At 44.5% G+C, this 22089-nt stretch overlaps 1 protein-coding gene across 1 annotated transcript in view; it reads left to right on the forward strand.

Moving 5' to 3' along the window:
* Positions 1-22089, forward strand: part of CELSR3 (cadherin EGF LAG seven-pass G-type receptor 3) — a 224888-nt gene that overhangs the window by 84080 nt on the left and 118719 nt on the right. Inside the window, 4 exon segments of the mRNA XM_029597516.1 lie at positions 5119-5133; positions 5639-5678; positions 5680-5715; positions 5717-6254. Of these exon segments, the coding sequence (XP_029453376.1) occupies positions 5119-5133; positions 5639-5678; positions 5680-5715; positions 5717-6254 (629 nt within the window).

Here is a 22089-nt window from a genome sequence, read left to right on the forward strand (position 1 = left end):
TCCCAGTTTCTTCTACCAGGGCATTGCAGATACTCCAAAATTCAGCTGCACATCTGCTGACTAGTACAAAGCTGCCCGACACATCACTCCAGTACTAAAAGCTTTGCATTGGCTTCCTGTGAGTGAGTTGGAGAATACAGTACAAGTAGCGTCCACCATACAGAAGTTGCTAAATAATGATATGACTCCCTGGTGTAGCAAACTACTATTAAACCAGGTTCCTGCCCCACAAGCTTATCATGTGTTGGAGCATTACAATATGGCCCGAACTGTGTCTGGATCCGCTTGATGTGTTTTGGGACATGTCAAAAATGGGTTTTTAACCCCTGTAGAGACTGCAAGCCACCACAGCCAAGGTGAAAGCATATGAAAATACATAACAACAACCCCTGTGTGCTCTTCTGTGAATGACAAATGTTCTGCAAGAACCAACATCCCAAAGCTCAATTGTTAACAAGTCAGAAAAGGGCTGTACTATTTAGCCTACCCAGAGATCAGCACTACATAGCCAGCCAGAGGAAGAGCCCAAGGAATACTTGGAGACCATTTAAGGTAGAAAAGGCGCAATTTTGCTGGCTCTTTCTGTGTGTGGGGGGCAGGGACAGCCAAAAGTTGGAAGCCAGGAGAGAGGAGTGCCACCCCAGGGCTGGCAGAGGCACTAGATGAGCTAGGGCTGGGCCTAGAGCGCCGACCATTAGGGGCGTCGCCACCACTCGTGAGCCATGGCTGCGAGCGGTGGCGGAAAAGGGAGTGGGGCATTCGAATCTCCACTCCTCTTTGCCGCTGCCACTCGCGAGAGGTAGGAGTTGGGGCTGTGACCGGGGGCGGGGCGGGGTTGTATGTCAGCGTAGAAGGTGCCTAGGGGGCCTAATCCCCTTGCACTGGCTCTGAGTGCACCTAGCAGCCCTGCAAGAGCTAATTATCAAGAGGGAAAGATAGAAGTCTGCGCTCTGAGGAAATAGAGAGACAGACAGCTCTTCTTGCTTTATAGCCGAGTTACATGTACAATCCCAACAAGGGACAGAGGAGCCAGGAGCTGAGAGACTGAGACTTCCTTTCCAGAAATATCCAGGCCCAGGAGAAAATAGCTGGATCAGCCTCCTAAAAGACTGATTTATTAATCTAAACTTTGCACAGAGAGTATTTTAGCAGAGGAGGGAGCAGATTTATTTCCTTGCCTTTTGTCACAAATTCAGTATCTCATATTAACTGTTTCAGCCTTTCAGTCAAAGTCAAGTATAAACCCTTGCCACAGCCACATGAGATAGGGCAGGGAAAGAGAAGCTGATAGATGGTGGTCTCTCTGTAAGAGACTGAAACCAGGCCAGCTTTCTGTTTATTCCAAGTAAACCATTGGGGAAGCTCCCCGGGAGAGAGAGACCTGTGTCACACACTCCAGTGCCCATCTGTTTGGTTTGTCATCCAACCAGCTCCATCATCAAGAGGGACTTCTTCATTTTCTGGCTTGTTTTTTTTTTCCCCACACAATTCTGTGTTTGGGACAAAGTGCACCCTTTACAAACTGGTGACATTGGGGTGGATCGCTTCACCCCCCCCCCCCCCCCGCACCTTTGAGTACTCTGGGGTAAAGACAATTTTTGAAAGCTGTGTACGTCACTGCTTCCCTCCCTATCTTTCTCTATTAGCGTTCCTTAATTTTTTTTTACTGCCCCTATGAGTATGTTGGTTGCCCTGGCTAACGGGCCATACCCAGTGTTATTTTTGCATTGCTTGATTTAAAATAAGAAAACTGCAAGTTTATATTATATTTACTACTGTACTTTTCCCCATTTAATGTTCTGGTTGGATTTACTGTCTACTTACATAATACTAGTAAAGGGTTAATTACTGTTTTATGCTGATGTGATGATTTTATCTGGCCTGTGGTTGCCACAAGTGAGAGGTTATTTGGGAAGGGCACAGGATTGTTAGTATCAAGGTGAACAGGATCCTGTCTCATTCCCCCACTCAGGCTACGAATCTGAAGAAAAATCATATTAGAAAATATAAATTTCTCATGTAGTAGTCCCCACCCCAAGCACTAGGGGTAATTCATAGTCTGGACCAAGGGGGGAGGGCACACTGGTTACCACCATGTTACAAATATTTAAACCGCTTTTAAATAAACCACAAATAAACAACTCCCAGAGGTTTCATCGCCTAGAAACGTGCACCTCACGGTCACAAGAGTTAGAACCTTCTCAGTCACTGGCCATCATTTATGGAACTCATTGCTAGAAGCACTTTGCTGATTCATGTGCAAAAGAATTCAAGAAAGCACTGAAGACCTAACCTGTTCGGCCTAGTTCATGAGCAGCCCTGGATTTGTCAGTTGGCACCCATTATGCCTGTGCCTGAGGCAGCAAACATTTAGGGGCAGCAGGCTGGCTAAGATTTTCTGCCTTCCAGCTCTGCTGAATCTCACTGAGCAGAGAACAGGCCTCTGCCTCCCATAACAGACCCTTACAGGAGGTGGGATATCTAAAGCACCAGAAATGCCTAGAGGCAGCAAAATCCTAAATCCGTCCCTGCTTATGGGTCCCATGATCTCTTGATTTTTACAGGCGCTGCCAGCGGCCTTTTTTTTGTGTGTGTTTCTTTGTACTTTGATCAGCTTTTATGTTTTTTGTTTTGTCTATATGTTGTTACCTGATTATTACTTGATTTTACGAGTCTCACTGTGTATGTAATCTACTGTGAAAATTTATTTGAATGTAGCAGAATATAAATCCTTTTGAATAAATAAAATAAAGAAATAAAGAAATACATCTTAGCAGCCTGAAAGCTCTGCAAATCTTACACTGTCTTCTGGTTAATATTTTGCTTTTTCAAATCACCTCACAAGTGGCCACTAGGGTCTTCAGAGTTCATGCTCTACCATATCTTTGGATTATGCTTAGGCTAGCCTAGTAAAAGCTTCCAAAGAATCATTTTTCACCAGGCCCAGCATGGCTGCTAGAACTCTGTACTTTCAAAGAGGATTATCAAACTATGGAAAGATGAATCACTGTTTGGTTCAGAAGGGGGTCTGAGAGAAATGGATCATTTATTCTCTGGAGCCTTTCAGTGGAAGCAGGGGTGAGCATTGAAACGCAGTCACTTCCAAAGCAAGGAATATAAACTGTGTGCTGTAACATTGCAAAATAGTGAAACAAAGATGGAAGTAATGAATTGCCAAGAGCTTCCGAGCGTTTACCAAATGAAGAGCTTCCCAGTGAAGGTGGTGGGGCAAAATAGTAACAGAATTCAAGGGAGCCTGGGGTAAGCACAGAGGATCTTTACTGCTGAAAAGCAAGGAGGGGTGGTCGGGGGGAGAGGGTTAAGTCAAAGATCAAGAAGGGTCAGCTGTATTGTACTGGACAGATCTGGCGGCTCTTTATCTGCCATTATATTCTGTGGGGCAGAATTAAGTATTGGTCAAAATTGCCTACCTATCTTTTGCATCCACAATCAATTTTGTGTTTGTGCCAAATGTAAGAAGTGTGCCAGAAAAAAAACAAAAAAAAAAACCTCCAGAAATTTTCATCACTCTGCATAGACAAATGTGGCTCAAAAGGTCTGCAGAAATGGTGCTAATCATTATTTTGGTCCAATTTTTTTACAATCCTAAATGTTTCTTGTCTTGACAAAACCTAATTGTGCTACAGTGTTACGATACATGTACCAAGCATGCCGTGATCGGCCATAGTAAAATGGATCTCCTTAGTGCATCATGGTGATTGGTGTGTTTAATTTTGTGATGACCAGGCTTTGTAAAATGGGTGTGCATGTTTTTAATGAAACAGCTTCAGAGTCCTCTGGCTCTACCCCCCCTGTGAAGCAGCAGCTTGACGGATAAGCAGAGTTGTCAGAAAAGCAGTGAGAATGGAATTTTCTGTGAGTGCAGATTTCAGAAAGCAAACCAAAGCAATTTTGGAAGAGATTTGGCCTGCTGCCTAAGGCCTCCCTCCTTTCCTTAAGAAAAAAATAAAATGTGAATGGAAATAGCTGAGTATAATAACACTGGTTTGCCAAACAATTGGAAGACCATGGAAACATTTCAGAGATTTTCAGATCGGTTTATTGACCCTCTTGAAAAAAACCCTGAAGTGGATCTGAAACATTTGCTTTGGGATTTTTTAAAAATCTGAAGCAGATTTTATTTGATTTCTTTCTTGTACTATTTAAAGCTGAATTTTCAAATCTATTTCTAACTTTTTAAAATTTCTTTCAAATTTTCCCTTGATTGGATGATAAAAATCAGATGAATTTCCCCTGCAAGTCTGGGGAAAGTCAGAAAATTCCATCAAATTTGAAGCAGGCTGAAATTTGAGTTTGACTTTGAATTGCTTGCATGTCGTTGCTTGTTAGTAGAGTGCGAAAGGGCTGAAAGAAGTTCTAGGTAATCCTGCTTGCAGAAAAATAGATGGTATGAGAAGCAATATGAGAAAGCTTCAGGAGTTCTCAACTGCTTGGCATTGGCAGCTTGGTTTCAAGACTAAAACATGCAGCGTTATGCATTTGGAATTAAAAAATCCAAGGGAGCAGTACACGATGTGGGGGATGATATTCTAATGTTCACAAATCAGGAAAAAGACTTCAAGGTGATTATATTTGATGATTTCATGGTAGCAAAACAGTGTGGCAAGATGTGACCAAATGCTAGGGTGCATTGGGCAAGGCATTACTAGTAGAAAAGAGGACGTAATTATGCTGTTGTACAGATTGCTGGTGATACTTCACCTGGAATACTGTGCTCAGTTGTGGAGGCCATATCTCTGGAAGGTTATAGACAAAGTAGAGGTAGTCCAGAGAAGGACTACCAAAATGGAGCGAGGTCTGCATTAAAAGCCCAATGAGTTAAGACTTAGTGTTATGATATGAGGTTCCTAGGAAGTAGACTAAGGAGCAGCATCAGGAAATATATTTTTTTTCATGGAAAGCTGGTGGATGCATGGTATGCCCTCCTCAGGCAAGCTGGCCTGCATTTTCCTTATCTACTGCAGAACTGTACCCATGTTCCTTGATATGTTGGGATGCTTCCATGTACATCTGGTAGCTATCATGTGAATAGCTTCCACTACATCTCTGACCAAGTCTTCTTGCTATGTTATGTTGATGGTCTGTAGATTGCACCAGCAGTGTCACCTTCCTGTCTATTATCTTTCATGTAAAGTGCAGCTCTTCCCCATTTCTTACCTACTCTGCTGTTTCTGAACAGAATAAACCTAATTGTTGGTAAAAGGACTAAAGAGAATCTCCACCAATACCCTGGCTTCAGAGAGTCATCTATAAGAAATCTAAATATGAATGTGAAAAGGGTTATAAATTGTGGGCCTAACATTCAAAGATATCCAGTTGTTAAGTTATAACAAACGGATAAGTTGCCACGCCTTGATCTGCCCATTGTCTGCCCCCAAGATATCCGGCTAGCTACTTAATCAGATAAATACTTATCCAGCTAAGTGTTGGCCACTGAACATAGCTGGATATTCGGCGGCTGCCATTTAGCTGGATAATTAAGTCCTACTTATCCAGCGAAGCAGCATTTGAATATCTATCCCTATGTGTTTAAAAGCAGGGTAGTAGAAACTTATGCCTTCTCTCTCTTTCTGTCTCCCTGTCTTTGCAGATGGAATTCCACAGCGTGACTGCACAGTGTTGTCCTGCGGGTGATCATCATCACGGAGGAGATGCTGGGAAAACAGCATTACCGTGCGGCTGGAGAACATGTCCCCAGGAGCGTTTCCTGTCACCGCTGCTCACTAGCTTCCTGGACGGGGTGGCCACTGTGCTTGCCGTGTCCAAGGAGGACATCTTCATTTTCAACATTCAGAATGACATGGACGTGGGCGGGACCATCCTGAACGTCAGCTTCTCAGCGCTGGTGCCCAGTGGCAGGCGGGGCCAGTTCTTCAGCTCTGAGGATCTGCAGGAGCAGCTGTACATGAAGAGAATGGCCCTGACCTCTGTGTCCATGCTGGAAGTGCTGCCCTTTGACGATAACGTCTGCCTGAGGGAACCCTGCGAAAACTACATGAAGTGCATCTCGGTGCTTAGGTTTGACAGCTCTGCTCCGTTTATTGCCTCCGAGTCTATCCTCTTCAGACCCATTCACCCCATCACGGGCTTACGCTGCCGCTGTCCACAGGGCTTCACTGGTGACTATTGCGAAACAGAGGTCAACCTGTGCTATTCAAACCCCTGTCAGAATGAGGGCGTGTGCACCAGGCGAGAAGGTGGTTATACCTGTGTGTGCAGAGAGCACTTCACTGGTAAGTGACTGATACTGGTTGTATTTCTATGTTTCTGTCACACTTGGATGTAAGGAGAGGTGGGAAGCCGAACCTTGGTATTTCTGAGACGTCTTGAAATTCACTGGCACCTGATTGAAAAGGAGGTATCAAGCAGAGGCAACAGAGGATGCTGAGATTTTAGTTTCTTTAACAATCTTTTATGTTCTGCAGATTCCAGTAATATGATCAAACCCCACTTCTCCTCCCCTAATTAAGGTCCCTAAATCTAGGCAAATGAATTATAGGCCTATGTGTAGATACCTAAATGTAGGCACACTTTCAGCTGAAAACACAGGTGCCCAAGTTTGGCTGAAAAATGGCCTACATTTAGGTGCCTAATGTGAAACACTGCTTTGTTTTTTGAGAATTGATTCCAATGGGCCTTATTTTATAAAGATTTTTTTTCATAAGCTCAAAATGGGAAAAAAATCTGTTTTGATTTAGGCCCCTATGAGGCTCAACATAATCCTTTAGTTTGGTTTTGCCTGTATACATTCTGGCTGATGGAGTCTTAGCATTGTGAGGTCATGAGGACCCTTTGTCTTTCAATCACCGGTGATGACCAATAGACAGCTTGCCAGTTTGGGATTACTACAGTGGTCATGAGCAATGCGGTTTTCCATCTTTCTCTACAATAAATTACTTTTTAGTCTCACACAACCATGGAAGAGGTGTGATTGGGACACAGTTCTCCTAATAGGAACGCAACAAAACATAGAAGGGCTCTATCTAAAACCAGTGTGAAAAGGTTACATGTGGAGACCACGCTGTGAAGAGTGCTAGTTCCCAGATATTTGAATAATATTATAACCAGGTTTTATGTAGCACTCTTTGTCCAGAGGATCCCAACGTAATAATCTTTGGTAAGAATTTAGAAACTTACATATAGCTACCTCTAGGGTGAATGGCCAGCGATAGCCTGAAGGAGTGATAGGGTCATATGTCTGGCTCCTTTTCCTTCTTAGCACAGCTGGCTCTCACACTTTTTACCTGTTATGTAGTTACATAGGAGTTAGTTTTCAAAAGGTTTAATCAGCTAACTTTTGGAGCTAGGCTGCTTAACCTTTGCTTTTATAAGTCTCCCTCAGTTTCCACGAATGGCTAAATTTACCAACCTAAATTCATCAGTCAGGAAAATTTAGCGGGTCACAAAAGGGGTAACCCCAAGGGCTTATAACTTAGCCGAACAACTCCAGTTGCACAAATATCAATCCTAAATCTAGCCCAGAGGTAGGTAACTCTGGCCCTCGAGTGCCACAAACAGACCTAGTTTTCAGGATATCCATTATAAATATGCATGAGATATATTTGCATTGTATGCAACTATATCAAATGCATATTCATTGTGGGTATCCTGAAAACCAGCCCTGTTTGCGGCAGGACCAGAGATGCCTGCCTTTGATGTAGCTAGTCAAGTTATGTCCGGCTACATTTAGACCAATTTTCAGCCAAAAGCTTAGCTGGTTAGGTTCAGCTACAAATTTATCTACAGTTAACTGGTTATCTTTGCTGCTCAGTGACTTTTTAAAAATTGCCCAGATAGTTGGCAAGGTTGTAAGAAGACCAGAAGTGCCTTGTGCCCAACCTTTTGTGAGTCAGCTGATGGAACAGAATACATATTATCCTTCTGTGATCACAACAGACAATAGATTATAAATCATCCACACTAGGTAATTTTGGTCATTTTCCTTTCCTTCTTAATGGTGCCTATTCACTAAAATGTAGTGTGCATGCTAAGGCCATGTAGCGCTCATGCCAAATAGGATGCTATGCACTAAGGTCTTAGCCTACATGCTAAATGGGTCTCTAAGGACATTAGTAGTATGTGCTAAAGTTAGCAGATACACGCATATGAATGAAAGGACATCAGATGCCAATTAGGCTATAAGTGGTCGCACAGGAAATAATGCGGTCTGCTAATTCCACATACTACTTCATCTGCACTGGCTAAGAACTTAATTTAATACTTGTTCGTTAAATATGCCCCCAGAATTATTTTGTTAACATTTAACACCAAAGAATCTCCATGCCCCCAAACATCCCCCCAACCACTTCCTGACACAAAGTATAAGGTGCCTCCATGCCTCAATCACTCCCTGGCCTTCCTCCCGCACCTCCCTCACCTGCCAAGTACACCTCCCAGTTTACCCCTTCAGATAATGCCAAAGGTAGATGGGGGCAGTAGAGAGCCTGATTCCCTTCTGCAACACTGCTGCCAATTTCCATAATGGTGCCAGCTGTGCTCTTTGCATCTCTCATGGATATCAGCCCTTGGGCTGTGGGGATGGTTGATGCAGCCTTAAAGGCGAATTCACTAGGCCCGCGCTGGCAGCTGATGGACATGCTCTTTCTAGAACTAGGCCTAGGACTTCACCTATACCAGCCTCGTTCCTCACAGGTTGAGCCCATGAATTCCAGGGGCCAGCAGGGCTTAGGCGAGGCTCCTGTAAGGAGTGGTCAGACAAAGTCAAGTAGTAAGCCGAGGTCAGGGCAAGTAGCGAGCAGGAGGTGTTGAGGTCCAAGCCAAGGTCAGGAAAGGCAGAAGTCAGGCAGTGTCAAGGCTCAAGCTGAGGTAAGGGCAGGCACTGGCAGACATCCAGAAGAGTGTTTAGAGTCCGAAGCCAGGGTCAGAACCAGAAGTCAGGCAGAGATGAACAGACAAGACAAGGACAAGGCACTGAGGAACAGACATGGCAGGAACAAATAAGGCAAGGCATGAAGAGGTTAGGCAAAGAAACAGCAAGGCAAGACAGGGAACCAATAGGCAGGGCAAGCACAGAGACAACAATAGGAACACACACACTGCAAGAGCAGGAGGTCCTGTTGCCGAGGCGCTGATGAATGGGATGGCTGGGTTTAAACAGCCCCACTGCGGGGCCTATAACCAAGGCAAGTGCCCATGTGCTGCATGCAGTAGTGGCAGCGTCCAGGCCGCAAAGAAGAAGACCTGGCATCGGGGCAGATCAGCGGTGTCCTGGGGTGAATGCAGCCAGTTGTGGGGCTACCCTGCAATCGGCCAAGCGATACAGCACCACATTGTTGACACAACATGTAGATGAGTTAGGTGGGGATGAGAAACTGGAAGGGGGTGGGAGAGCACCCGGTAAAAAGGGTGATGGAGGTCTATTGTCGTTTGAGTTGGCGGTGGGGTGATGCAGATTTACCTTGGGGTGGCAGGAGGCACTGAGGAATGAAATCCCCTAGGCTAATTGTCCCTTTCACTTTGGACCGGTTAGCATTAATGATTTCATGATGTAGCTGCTGTGCATACTACACATTTTGGGGTAATGTACACGCTAATTTTATATGCTCACTGTAATGGTAGCATTTTAGCAGGCACATACAAATATTTTGTACATCTTCTGTAATGAGCTGTTTTAGCATGCATAAAACTTTTTTTAGTGTGTGTTTTAGTGCATAGACTCCAATGTATTCTTCTGCTTGTTTTGCTTTGCATATTTGTGTGATGTTAGAACAATTAGACCAGTCCAGACAAGATGGATGAAAACTCACTTGTGGTGGTCCAGATCCAATGCAAAATCTAGAATAGAAGGAATGCATTCTATCCTTATTTCTGTTCTGCGCTGCTCTCCCATGGCTGTGACTGCTCCATTGGTTCTGGTCTTTGTTTTCCAGACAGATCCTGTCACTCCCTTACACTCAGACTGTGAGGCTTGTGATGAGAGCCCACCCCCCTTCCCTGGTCAAGCAGATGGTGAAATACACCGAGCTCCTGCCAGACCATCTGCAGCATTCCACCAAAGAGGAGAGGCCGCGGCACCAGTGCAATAACATGCTTATGTTGTGTGTGGTTGGGAAGACAGGAAGGAAGCCTGTTTGTGTGTGTATGAGAGAGAAGCCTGCCTGTATTTGTGTTTTAGAGATAGGAATCCTGTCTGTGTGTGTGTGTGTGTATGTGAGAGAGAGAGAGAGAGGAAGGAAGACAGCCTGTGTGTATGTGAGAAAAGAAAGAAGCCTGCCTGTGTGTGAATGTGTGTGTTTGTAAGAAAGGAAGGAAGCCTGTTTTTATGTGTGAGAGAGAGGAAGCCTGCCTGTGTTTGTGTGAGAGAGGAAGGAAGGAAGCCTGCCTGTCTGTGTGTGTGAGGGGAAGGAAGTCTGCCTGCCTGTGTGTGAGTATGTTTGAGAGAGGAAGTTTTCTGCCTGCCTGTTTGTGTGCGTGAGAGGAAGTCTGCCTACCTGTATGTGTGAGAAGAAGCCTGCCTCTATGTGTGTGTGTGTGTGTGTGTGTGTGTGTGAGTGAGAAAGAGAGAGAGAGGAAACCTGCTTGTGTATGTGTGAGAGAGGAAGTCTGCCTGTGTGGGTATGTTTGTGTGAGTGAGAAAGCTTGCTTGCTTGCATGCATGTGTGCATGTACGCGTGCAAATAGGATCCTGCCTGGGTTGTATGTGTGAGAATGGGAACCTGCCTGGAATGTGTGTGTATATAAATGGGAGCCTGGCTGGGTTGTTTGTGTGAATGGGAGCCTGCTTGAGTAGTGTGTGTGTGTGTGTGTGTGTGTGAAGGCTAGATTAAGGTCAACTGTTGCATTAAGCACAGACCAACAGTGGTGCCCCTCAGCCCTTCCATTGCTTAACTGACAAGACATTAACACTCAATAAGGGCTGAAGGTGAAATAAGAGATTAGAAATTCATTTTTCCTTCCAAGCCAGAACCCCTCAACTATATTAAGTATAAACTTTTCTACTTTTTTAAAATTCTATTTAACAGGAAATAGCAGTTAGCAATATAAGCACATTATTTACTTATAACCAGGAGGCAACAGAAAAAATGCAATTTTTCAACACTCTTTGGTGCTCTCCTTCCCTTGGTGCCCTATGCGCGTGCTCATTAATTTTAATAGTTAATCCAGGGCTTGTGTGTGTGTGTGAGTGTGTGTGTGTGTGTGTGTGTGAGCCTTCCCCTATTCTCCTCTCCTCTTTCCCATTAATCCGTGACAATCTCAGGGCACCTAGAAATAAAATATTACCAGTATGGAGAGAGGGATTCTTTAAATCCTTACTTGTTTTAATTATTGCATGGTGTTTGATGAGTCTGCTGTTTTGAAATATTTTATTGGTGTTTGGGAAATTTTGGTTATTCTATTCATTAACTGGTTTGAAATATTTATTTTTTTATTAATATGGTTTTGCTGTTATGATTGTTTTATATTTCCTGATTTTATTGTTTAATGTTTTCTGAAGCATGGTAATGTTTCTGTTTTTCCACTGTTGCTCTGCATATAGAGGCTGGCTTGTTGTGGGTTCCAGTTCAGTTCTTCTCTGCATGTTTCTGTATATACTTTTTGGTTTCTTTATTCTGTATTTGGTCAGGGTCTGTCTGTGTTCTGCATGTGTGACCGAGATGGGGTATTCTGCTGGCATGTAGTTTATGTGTAGAGATCTGTAGCAGTCTGATTTGTTCTGTTTTCTTAATAGGAGGTGTATTGGTGTTCTAGGGCCTGGTGTTCCCTTTCCATAGATGAGGTTGATAGTGTTTGAGTGCTGGCAGTTAGAGTTGTTTTGGTATGGGAGGTTTACTGTATTGTAATGGTAATTTCATTTATTCATGGTTATCTGAGGGCCAATCCCACACCCAACACGCATTACAAAAGGTGTAACTCCATATGAGTTCCAAGTGACTTTTTTGCAGTTTTCTGGTTGGCACCACAGCAGTGCATGTAAATATAATATGCATGTTGTAAGTGATATTTTCGCCTCAGTAGACTATACTTTTGAATGTTTTTTCATGAAATATCTGTTTTAAATGCATAATTTGTGTGTGTATGTCTGTAGAGGGTACAGGGCTGTAAGGTTTGCTTAGGGTTTGGGGGCAGTGGAAATGTGGGTGTTAGCTTCTTCCAGAAATCTATATTTGGTAAAACTAAGCTTTTTTTGACATGCCCTGGTCAGAGACTGAATGACTGGGGTGGGGGGTTTGAGGGCAGCACCGTAATTGTTCGCAGTGCGCAGCAAAAAAGCTACTACTGGCCCTGTCTGTACGTGCCGGCCACTTTGAGTGACCCATGGGTGAAAAGGAATAGCCTATCCTCCTCCTGTCTCACAGTTTGACTTACTGGGTCCCACTGTTTGAAAATTTGGACTTTGGGATGCAGGTCTTTGGACAGAAGGTCAGTGCTGACATGACGAGATTTGGTACACAAAATGAGCTAAATATTGGCCGGAGGGTTGGCCCACTCTTTGCTAGATGATTATGTGGAAGGGTTTATTTATTTATTTATTTAGAACTTTTCTATACCGACTTTCCAGTAACAGAATTACTGATCAATTCGGTTTACATTTTGAACAATAACAGTGACAAGTAAATGTCTTACAAAGAACAGGTATAAATAACTTGGAAATAAATATATGGGGTTAACATTGTTGTGTTAACATTGTTGTTGTGACATTGGTTGTGACATTGGTTGTGACATTGGCTCTCTTTTTGTGTTCTGCTCTAGAGAAGATGTTAAAGTGTTAAGTGCTTTGCGCATTGGACTGAGTTTAGCGATTTTTTGCAAGTTCGAATTGTTTTGGAATGTTTTACATAAAACCATTTTTGCATGCAGTTTTGAAAGTTTAAAAATGTCTCCATGTCTTAAATAGTTGGCAGCTGATGATATCTGGTGATTTGCCCCGATCCTTGTATTGGTCAAGTTTGTTTTTAATGCCAACTTTTGGTATTTATGATTGATTGCTGTTGGTGGATGATTTACAAATAAAAATGAATGAAATGTTTTCTTCTCTTTATTTGCTTTAATTGATAAACCCCCCTCTGCTCAGCTTTCCTGAATTTCCATGTAAGTGGCAGGAGGACAGTTACACAAAACCAATGCCCATATTTTTTAGCCTCAGTGCCTTTCTGGCTTTATGGGCTGTGCCAGCTGCCAATCTCGACTTGCCTTCCTCCTGGTTGTACCGGGGTGTTTTGCTTCATCTGGCCTGTTCCTCCTGCCCTGCCTCTCTCTTGGTAGAGTGCCTTGCTGTGTTGATGCCGCTGTTCTTGCTGCCTCATACTGCACTCTCTGCCTTGAGGTGTTGATGCCCCTCCTCTTGCTGTCTTATCCCCCCACTCCATGCCTGAGGTTGTTGATGCCTCTCTTGGTGCTGCTTTTCCCACTTGCTGTGTCTTGGGATGTTCCTGTTACTGTTGGTGCTGCTTTGCCCCTCTCGTGGTGCCTTGAGGTGTTCATGCCACTGTTTGTACTGCTTTGTCCCTCTTTTGGTGCTGTGGGGGTGTTCCTGCCACTGCTGGTGCTCCTTTTCCTCTCTCATTGTGTCTTGGGGTGAGGAGTGATGGGTGAAGCCCGGGCTAAGCACAGAGGAACCTTAGTAGAAAAGTAGTGAAGGGGAAGACAAAGAGCAACTGGGATGTACCATGGCAATGAAATAGGAATTAAACTGGGCAGGCTATATGGATCTTTGGGTGCTTATCTGCTATAACGTAATATGGCAGCAGATAAAGCCCAAAAGAGACCATACGGTCAGCCCAGTTAAGATTCATCCAATTTGCGTGGATGCACATGTAAAATCCATCATCCAAACCCAACACTAGCTCCCCTTCCCCCGTGTCATATTCGCTGTCCTCAGAGTCCAGACAAGAACATTTTTTATTTTGATGCATGGAACATCAGCGCTGTATTACTGCCTAACTCACATGCACATAGCAAGAGAGATCAGTATCCAGTGACAAAGTATTCACCAACTGTTCATTAAAAAAAACAGTCCTGTTCCGTTTTTTAAAAACATGCATTATATGCAAACATAAATTATGTGCTTGAAACTGTACTCAGTTCCTGGATTGGTTTCAAATGGCCAAAGTGACACAGTGGAAATGGTTGCCAGGGTCTACTTTTGAGATTTCTGGTTTCCCCTTTATTGTAGGGTGTGCTATGAGGTCTCCCACAGTCTGACAACGATAAAGGATTATTAATTTAAACACACGCGTCTTCTGAGGGTTTTGCAGGAAGATGCACTGCAATTCCTTATCTGCCTTCTACTTGCATTATTTTTCAGTGGAAAAAAAAATGTCTTGCTTGCTGTTAACCCTTGGTGAAACCTGAATGTTTTGTCGGCCGTGCTGAACTGTGATTAACTCTTTGCAGTCCATTGCATTTACTTTGCATGCTCTGAACTGAGTGCTGTGTCATTGCTTATTTTTGCATAGTTTGCAATATTTACAAACCACTGTCTATTGTCTAAAATAGTCGTATTGCTTAGGCAGACGGTATTAGAGGGCACTGGTAAAACCTGCTAAAGGAAAATCTGAATTTATTCATTCCTTTCACAACTGGAGCACCGGATGCCCAAAAATTAGTTTGACGCCAAAATATACGCGTTTTATTGTATCAGAGTGTGTGCACATTCTAAATCATTTGGGACCCAGCCCGTACCCCAGCTCTCTACTGGCACTGCTAATGAGTTACCCTGCTCAGCGGCACCCATTGAAAATCTCGGTGTTGCGACAGCTGCAGATTTGGCAATTTTGAAAACCATATACCAAATAAATAGTGATTTGCCTGGATAAATTGGCTGTGGGGAATTTGTCCTCACTTAATCTGACACATGCAGATCCATTGTGTGTGTGCCTGCATCCATTTAGCTAGAGGGAGGGGGAGGCGCTCCCAGAGTTGGGGTCAGGGGCTGGGGGGGGGGGGGGGGGGGGAACGTGTTTTGGGCAGCATTGGAAAATAATCTGCATAGGTTGGGCGGGGCAGTTTTCAAACTCTTTGATGTGATCCCAAATTAACTTCCTTAGCTGGCTAGATCATTTTGCAACTTTCCCTCAGAATTTATTACCGTTATCCTTAGCTTTACTAATTTTGATTTTCACTTGAAAGCGAACAGCCTTTTTCATTTCCAACCTTTTCCCTCTCTTGGTCTTCTTGGTACAAAATGCCACTGCTAGTCGGTTTGTACATTATCCTGAGCAAGCCTACCCACCTGGCCCATCCCCTCAAGGTGGTGATGTCTACTAGTAAATGAGTGGCAGTCGAGGGGAGCATTTGGGCGCAGCAGCTGTGCTGGAGGATGGAGCCTTACGGCCATAGAATTCTAGGGGGTGGCTCATTATTGAACGGCCGTGGAGAGCGGTGTGGAGCAAATCAATAGGTATGCGACTGTTCCGTGATTTTCATGAGATGTAATATTGCCCTTTCTGTGCCATGATGGCATAATGCTGTTGGCAGGCGGTAATGAAAGAGGTCAATGAAAGAACAAAAGGGCCTCTGGTGAGTGGTAAGAGTCTGTATGCAGCAATTTCCCCCTATACACCAAAATGGCTGTATATGCATCTGGCCCCCAATTATTGTATCCGATTCAGTTCATATATCTGGCAAACATCTTTTGCAAGCAATTAGCTGTGGTTTAGGATTATCAGTGCAGTAGTAACCTACTGGTTAGAGCAGCAGGCTGCAAGCCAGAGATCAAATCCCACTGCTACTCCTTGTGACCTTGGGCAAGTCATTTTATCCTCAGGTACAAACTTAGAGGGTCATTTATCAAATCGTGTTAGGACCCTAATGCCTGCAATAATTACCACATCGCAAATTGCATATGCAAATTTTTCATTTGTATTCAAGTGGGAGGAGTAAATGGAAATGAGGGTCAGTTAGTGTGGCATAGATAGAGTAACGCAGGTTTTAACTACACCTTTTTCTTGTGTGTTGTGCCAGCATTAGCAGCCAAAAACATTTTTTGAGAGAGAAAGAGAGAGAGAGAGAGAGCTTCTGTGGAGGCTCACTTCTATCTGAACTTTTTCTACCACTCTAGAGTGCATCAAGCTAGGTAGAGAGAACATAGTACAAATCTACTCTTCTTTCACCTTTCATCACTCCAAATCACATTAAATCTTCACTGATGGTAACTGTGCTGTTTGTACATATGACTGTACATGTAAAACTGCCCCCCCCCCCCCCACCAAAACCCAACTCACCTCACAAACCTCACCCCGAGTATAGAATGCCCCCTCTTGCAGTGGTATAAATAGGTAACTTTTTTAGGAGCCTCTACAAAGCCAAAACTCCAATTGTGATAAAAGCCTAGCTTGCAAAATGAATGAATCTAGGCCTTAGATTGTGATCCCTCTGTGGACAGTAGACTATATACAGTACTGAATGTAATCTGCTTTGAAGGCAGAACATAAATACATTTTCAATGTTTTGGGGGGCCAGACTGATCCGGTCCTAGCTTTACCCTATTGCATGCTGAGAGTTGTAGTCCTGCCTTTCCCAGGGGAAATCAGATCTATAAATCCACACAGTCAGTGGCATTAAACCACAACCGGCCAGCCTGTCCTGGGAAGATGGAGGCAAATAGCCACCACTGTGGTACAAACACTTATATTCCACCCATGGAACTAGGTTCTTAGCTTTTCACCTGGATCACTAAGAAGACAAAAGAAGAGAAATCCCACCCTATTAATGAATGAATAAATCTCCTTGTTTTCCCAGGCAAGCTTTTGCTTCTCTTGTGTTATTTTTCCCTCCGGCTTTCCAAACATAAACCTGCCTGACAGGCCAGCATTAATCCAGACGGCTGCCTCTCCTTTGCCCATGAATATGTTAAAGGAAGGAACAGAAGCAGGAGCAGGCGTGGGGGAGAGAGGAGCAAGCAATAGCAGTGTAGCAAAAGGCTTTCAGTATTTTCATGACCCTGCCATCATTGGCAAGATAAGCAAAGTCAAATGTAATTAACCCTGGCCTTTCGAAGCCTGAACCCACAGCAGCAAAGTGGTTTAACAGCCTCGCGTGCTTGTTGCAGCTTTCACCCTTTGTTTTCCTTCCCCCTGCTTGGAGGTGCTGGCGGGGAACATGCCTGGCGTTCTGGAAGGGAAAGGGAGATCTCTTGAAATGGCAGCTTGGTTAATGGCTCGTTCCACAACCGAGACCTTTCTTCAGGATGCATGCAGGCAGACTCCTCCAATGCTTTCTGGGGTCTTGGTTTGATTTAATGGACACCTGCCAAACGATGTGGCTCGGTTACCTCTGAAGAAGCTCAAATGCCTTACCATCTTGGGATAATTTCTTACTTCGATCCAACAGAAGGGATCACAGCCTACAGAGAGTCCAGGGCCAATGTGGCTACTAGAACTGCACTATACTTGCCAGCAAAATATCGGTGACCATCTGCTTTAGAGAAAGCCTAAGCTTTCTGGTTCTTGCATTTCTCTCTTAAATTGAGCTAGGCTGACATGTTTTTATTGATGGGTACATGATATTTTGGAATAAGACTTTGAGCAAGTGAATTAATTTCGCTTTATTATTTTATTGTTATTTTTTATTCACTTTAATGCATATACTGCCTTTCTGAAGAATGCTCAAGGCGGTGAACAATCTTAAAAAGTAAATTAGAAAACAGAAGAAAAATTCTCAGCAATTTTTAAAAGACCTTTTTACATCTGATAGGGCAAACAAAATAAATCCTACCTACTAATTAAAAGCACTGTTAAAAAAAACAAAAAAAACCCCAGGTATGCAATAAACATCTAAACAGCAGATAATCATCTGTAAGGTGAACCTTGTTTGGAATAGAATTGCAAGGTAAAGATGCCACTCACAAGAAATATCACTGTTGGATTTTGATTAGTTTTAATTCTTTTAAAGAAGAAGTACAAAAAAGTAGTGCATCATGTTCTGACCTTCCTAAACTTATTCAATTTCCCTGTGGCATCGGGACATGTAGGTGGGTTGTATCTAGGGACCACATTACTATTACTTCTACTACTACTATTACTACTACTACTACTACTACTAGTTAACACTTCTATAGTGCTACTCGAATTATGCAACACTGTACAAAAAAACAAACCATACGAGAGACAGTCCCTGCTCAGTAGGCAAGACAAACATACAAGGCAAAAGAGACTTGGGGAATTTCATTTATTAAGACAATATTTAAAAATTATATGAGATTCTAAGCGGGACAATCAGGGGTTACGATTTAAAAGCAGCCTCAAAAAGGTAGTTTTTAGATGGGATTTAAATAGGGCAAGAGAAGGAGCATGATGCAGGAGCCCAGGAAGTCTATTGCAAGCATATGGTGCATGCAAGTGGAAAGCATAGATTTGGCAATTGGCGGTAGAGGAGAAGGGCATAGATAGGAGTAACTTGCCTAATAAGCAGAGTGCATGAGGAGGGGTGTAGAGAGTGATAAGAAGGGAGAGGTAGTGAGGAGCTGAAGAGTGAAGGCTTTTGTAGGCAAGTAAGAGGAGCTTGAACTGTATGCGGGTTCGGACAGGGAGCTAATGTAGTGACTTAAGAATGTCATGGTCAGGCTGGCTGAAATGAGGCAGCACCTCTGCAGAAGGGATACAAGACTGCAAGGCAGGGCTAGAGCTGGTCTTCTGCCTAACCAATCCCCTCCCCCACAGGTTGAGCACTTGAGTTCTGGGGGCTGACAGGACCTTCCTTCTGGTGAACATTATGGCTGGAGCTGAACTCAAGTACTGGCTGGGAGCTGGACACAGGTACTGGTTGGGAGCTGGGTACAGAGCACATGCTGGGGGACTGGATATAGAGCACAGGCTGGGGGCTGGGCACAGAGCACAGGCTGGAGGCTGATACAGAGCATATGCTGGGATTGGATATAGAAAGCATACTGGGGGCTGGGCAGGACAAGGACTGGACAAGACCCAGACAGCACAAGGACAAAACAGAACAGAAAACACGGGAGGCCCGGAGGCCACTAAGCAAGGCAGAAGAACTGGAGGTTACAAGGTAAGGCAGAAGACCCGGAGGCTACAAAGTTGGCCATGTCAGAGAGCCGAGGTGACTCAATGAAGAGGCCTTGAGGTACTGGTCTGGCTGGGTTAAGCAGGGCAGAGTCTTGGGCATTGTGTAATCAGTGAGGAGGTAACTAAGGATCCCTGGTGGCAGGAAGACTGCACAGCAGGCTGAATTTTGGCACAGGAGACTGCACAGCAGGCAAAACCGTGACAGAATAGTAGTTATATGTTGCACAGCTGAACTTTGGATAGATTGTCGTGGAGACAGAAGGCTCACTGGGAGACCTGTGCGGAGCAATAGTCTAAGCAGGAGGTGATGCAAGCGTGGCTAAGTGTTCTGGTAATGTGTTCAAGAAAGGAAGGGATGGATTTTGGTGATGTCAGAGAGAAAGAAATGGCATCTTTTAGCGATGCATTGGATATGAATGTAATCAGTTTTGAAGTACCGAAAAATGGAATATAAATAATATGACAGGGCTTTGCCAGTCACTATCATTTGCTCCCAAGTGATTTTTATAGCAATGGTCAATGGGAGGTTATTTTTTGATGTTCAGGATTTCTCCCCTTGCTCTAACCCTACCTATTTGGGGGCAGTCTTCAGTGTGTTATGAAATCCCTTGGAGCATGCTCAGTTTTTTGGTGGGAAGGCAGAGAGGAGAAGGAATAGAAGCTTGTCTGTTGGATCTTTTTTCTCATCCCTGGGGGTCTTCATCAACAGTGGAGATTTTTGGAGTTGAGAGAAGAGAGATATTTTTGGAAGAAGATTGATTCAGTCTGGAAAGAAGGGTATGCCCCGGGATCCTGAAAGGCTGCATTTAAGAGCTTTTTACTTGAGCAAATAGATAAAGCAAGGGTGAGAGGAAATTAGGACTCTTGACTAGAGAACTCAAGAGACCTGGAAGATTTGAGAGTGGATTATAGTTCTGAGAGTTTTTTTGACCATTTGGACATTGTTTTTTTGCGTTTGGGAATACTTTTCCAACTTCTGACTAATGCATGCTGGAATTACACTCCAGTTACCCTATCCGTCAGGGGGAGGGGTTCAGGAGAGAGGAGACCAGTACGTAGATCTGGAACGGACAAGGAAACTATGGGCCGGATTTTCAAACATATGCAGCTGCGCGCATGTTATAAAATCAGGGGTCGGTGCATGCAAGGGGGTGCACACTAGTGCACCTTGCGCGTGCCGAGCCCTTGGGGAGACCAGCTAACTTCCCCCCCCACCTTCCCCTCCCTTCCCCTACCTGTCCCGCCCAGCGTGTGTAACCCCCCCCCCCCCCCCCCATGTGTGTAAATCCACCCAGGAAGATAATGTTTCCCCGCCACCGGACTTGAACTCTGGAAATCCATAGCACCCCTGGATTAGGTTCGCAGCACAAACAGAGGACTGGCTACAGTAAATAAAAATAAATCAGTAAATAAAAATAAATAAATGTGTGGGGAGAAGGAGAGAGAATAGTCGAAAATGACTTCAAAGTTACAGGTTGAGGGTAGGGTTGCCAACTGGCTCCAGATTTTCAGGACAGGTTGATCTAGTCCTGGGGTTTTTTTTTTTTATTATTAATACTAGCTGTACCCGGCCACGCATTGCTGTGGCTCAGTCTGGTTAAATGGAAAAGAAAGAAAAGAGAAAGCACATGTTTCGAATATGGTTAATTTCACAATGCTTGTGGGTATACAATATTTTTTGTTGTTCCATTATCTGTGCAAATATAGAGATTGTCTGGTTTGCCGACTCTAGAACACGCAACATATGATTGTCCATGTGAGAAGCAAACCGTGTCTAGATGTAAACCGCATAATTCTAGAAATGAAAAAGAATGAAAAAAGAAAAAACATAAACTATACTCACTAAATGAACGGTATGGTAAACGACACAGCTCAATTCCAACGCAATATCACTCGAAATAATTAAATCAAAATGAAAATAAATCGAAATCTATGAAAATTCAATTTAACAATGCAATCAGAAACATTGAAATGGAATCGTAAATTATTTAGTCCAAGCCGTTAAGCCCGTTAAAACAGGCGAGATTTTTGTCCCCTCTCCTCCTACGTCTTTGCTCTGCTCCGCTCCCCCCCCCCCCCCCCCCAGCACCACGAAGGGCCAGAGGCGGCGGCGGTGGTAGGAGCTGCAGCAGTGGCCGAGGGGGATCTCGCGAGGCGTAATGGTCCTGCCTTCCCAGCTCCCTCCCCCCTTCCCCGGTGGTGGAGGGACAGGCTCAGACCCCTTTCACTCTATCCTTACAGGCCCCAACTCCTTTGCTCTCCCATTCCCCTCTACACTGAACCCCTTCCACTGTAACCTATAAGTGGAGAGCTGAGGGGGTGGGGTGGTAGAGAATCTCTCTCTCATACAGCCCCCTACTTAGGCTTCCTCTCTCTTGCACATACACTCTCCCTCTGTCCCTCACACACGCATGCCCAATCCCTCTCACACACATACACAATCCCTCACGTAGACTCCCTCTCTCTCTGGCACTCACACTCGCCTTCAGTGCACATTACCACACTTCTCTCTCACACAGTTAAAACGGACGGGATTTTTGTCCCTCCCCACCTAAGTCTTTGCTCTGCACTCGCAAGAGCTTGCAAAGTTCCCATGCCAGTTGTGTCTGGGAGAGAGAGGAAAACACTCCGTCCCCCCCCTCGCAAAGAGCAGGCGGCAGGCACTGCAACAGATTTGGGACACGTTGCCCAGCTTACTTTGCTCTTTCTGGCAGACCTGTGCCTTTAAGAAATCCGATTGGGGGCTTGAGAGGGAGGAGGGAGCAGGGCTCTGGCTTTCACGTTCATCACGGTGCTTTGCTGGGAGTGGGGGTGGAGCGATGCCCATTTAAATTCTTCCCGTGGCGGCTGAGACCCACGGGCGGGCTGACAGCACTGCCTTCCCCCTCCCCCCCCCCCCCCGCAGTTACGGGATATTTACTTGGCTTCTCCTTATCTGCGGGACTCAGGAGGCGGGAGAGGAGGGCGAGCTGTTCTCTGTTCAACTCTTTGCGCTTTGGCTGCAGCTGCTTGTAATCTCTTCACAGCCGCTTTCTACTGCATTTGCTCTGCTCCGGCCATACCAACTCCCTCCCCCCTTGCCTGG

The sequence above is a fragment of the Rhinatrema bivittatum genome, chromosome 4 (genome assembly GCF_901001135.1).
Source record: "Rhinatrema bivittatum chromosome 4, aRhiBiv1.1, whole genome shotgun sequence".
Classification (NCBI taxonomy): Eukaryota; Metazoa; Chordata; class Amphibia; order Gymnophiona; family Rhinatrematidae; genus Rhinatrema; species Rhinatrema bivittatum.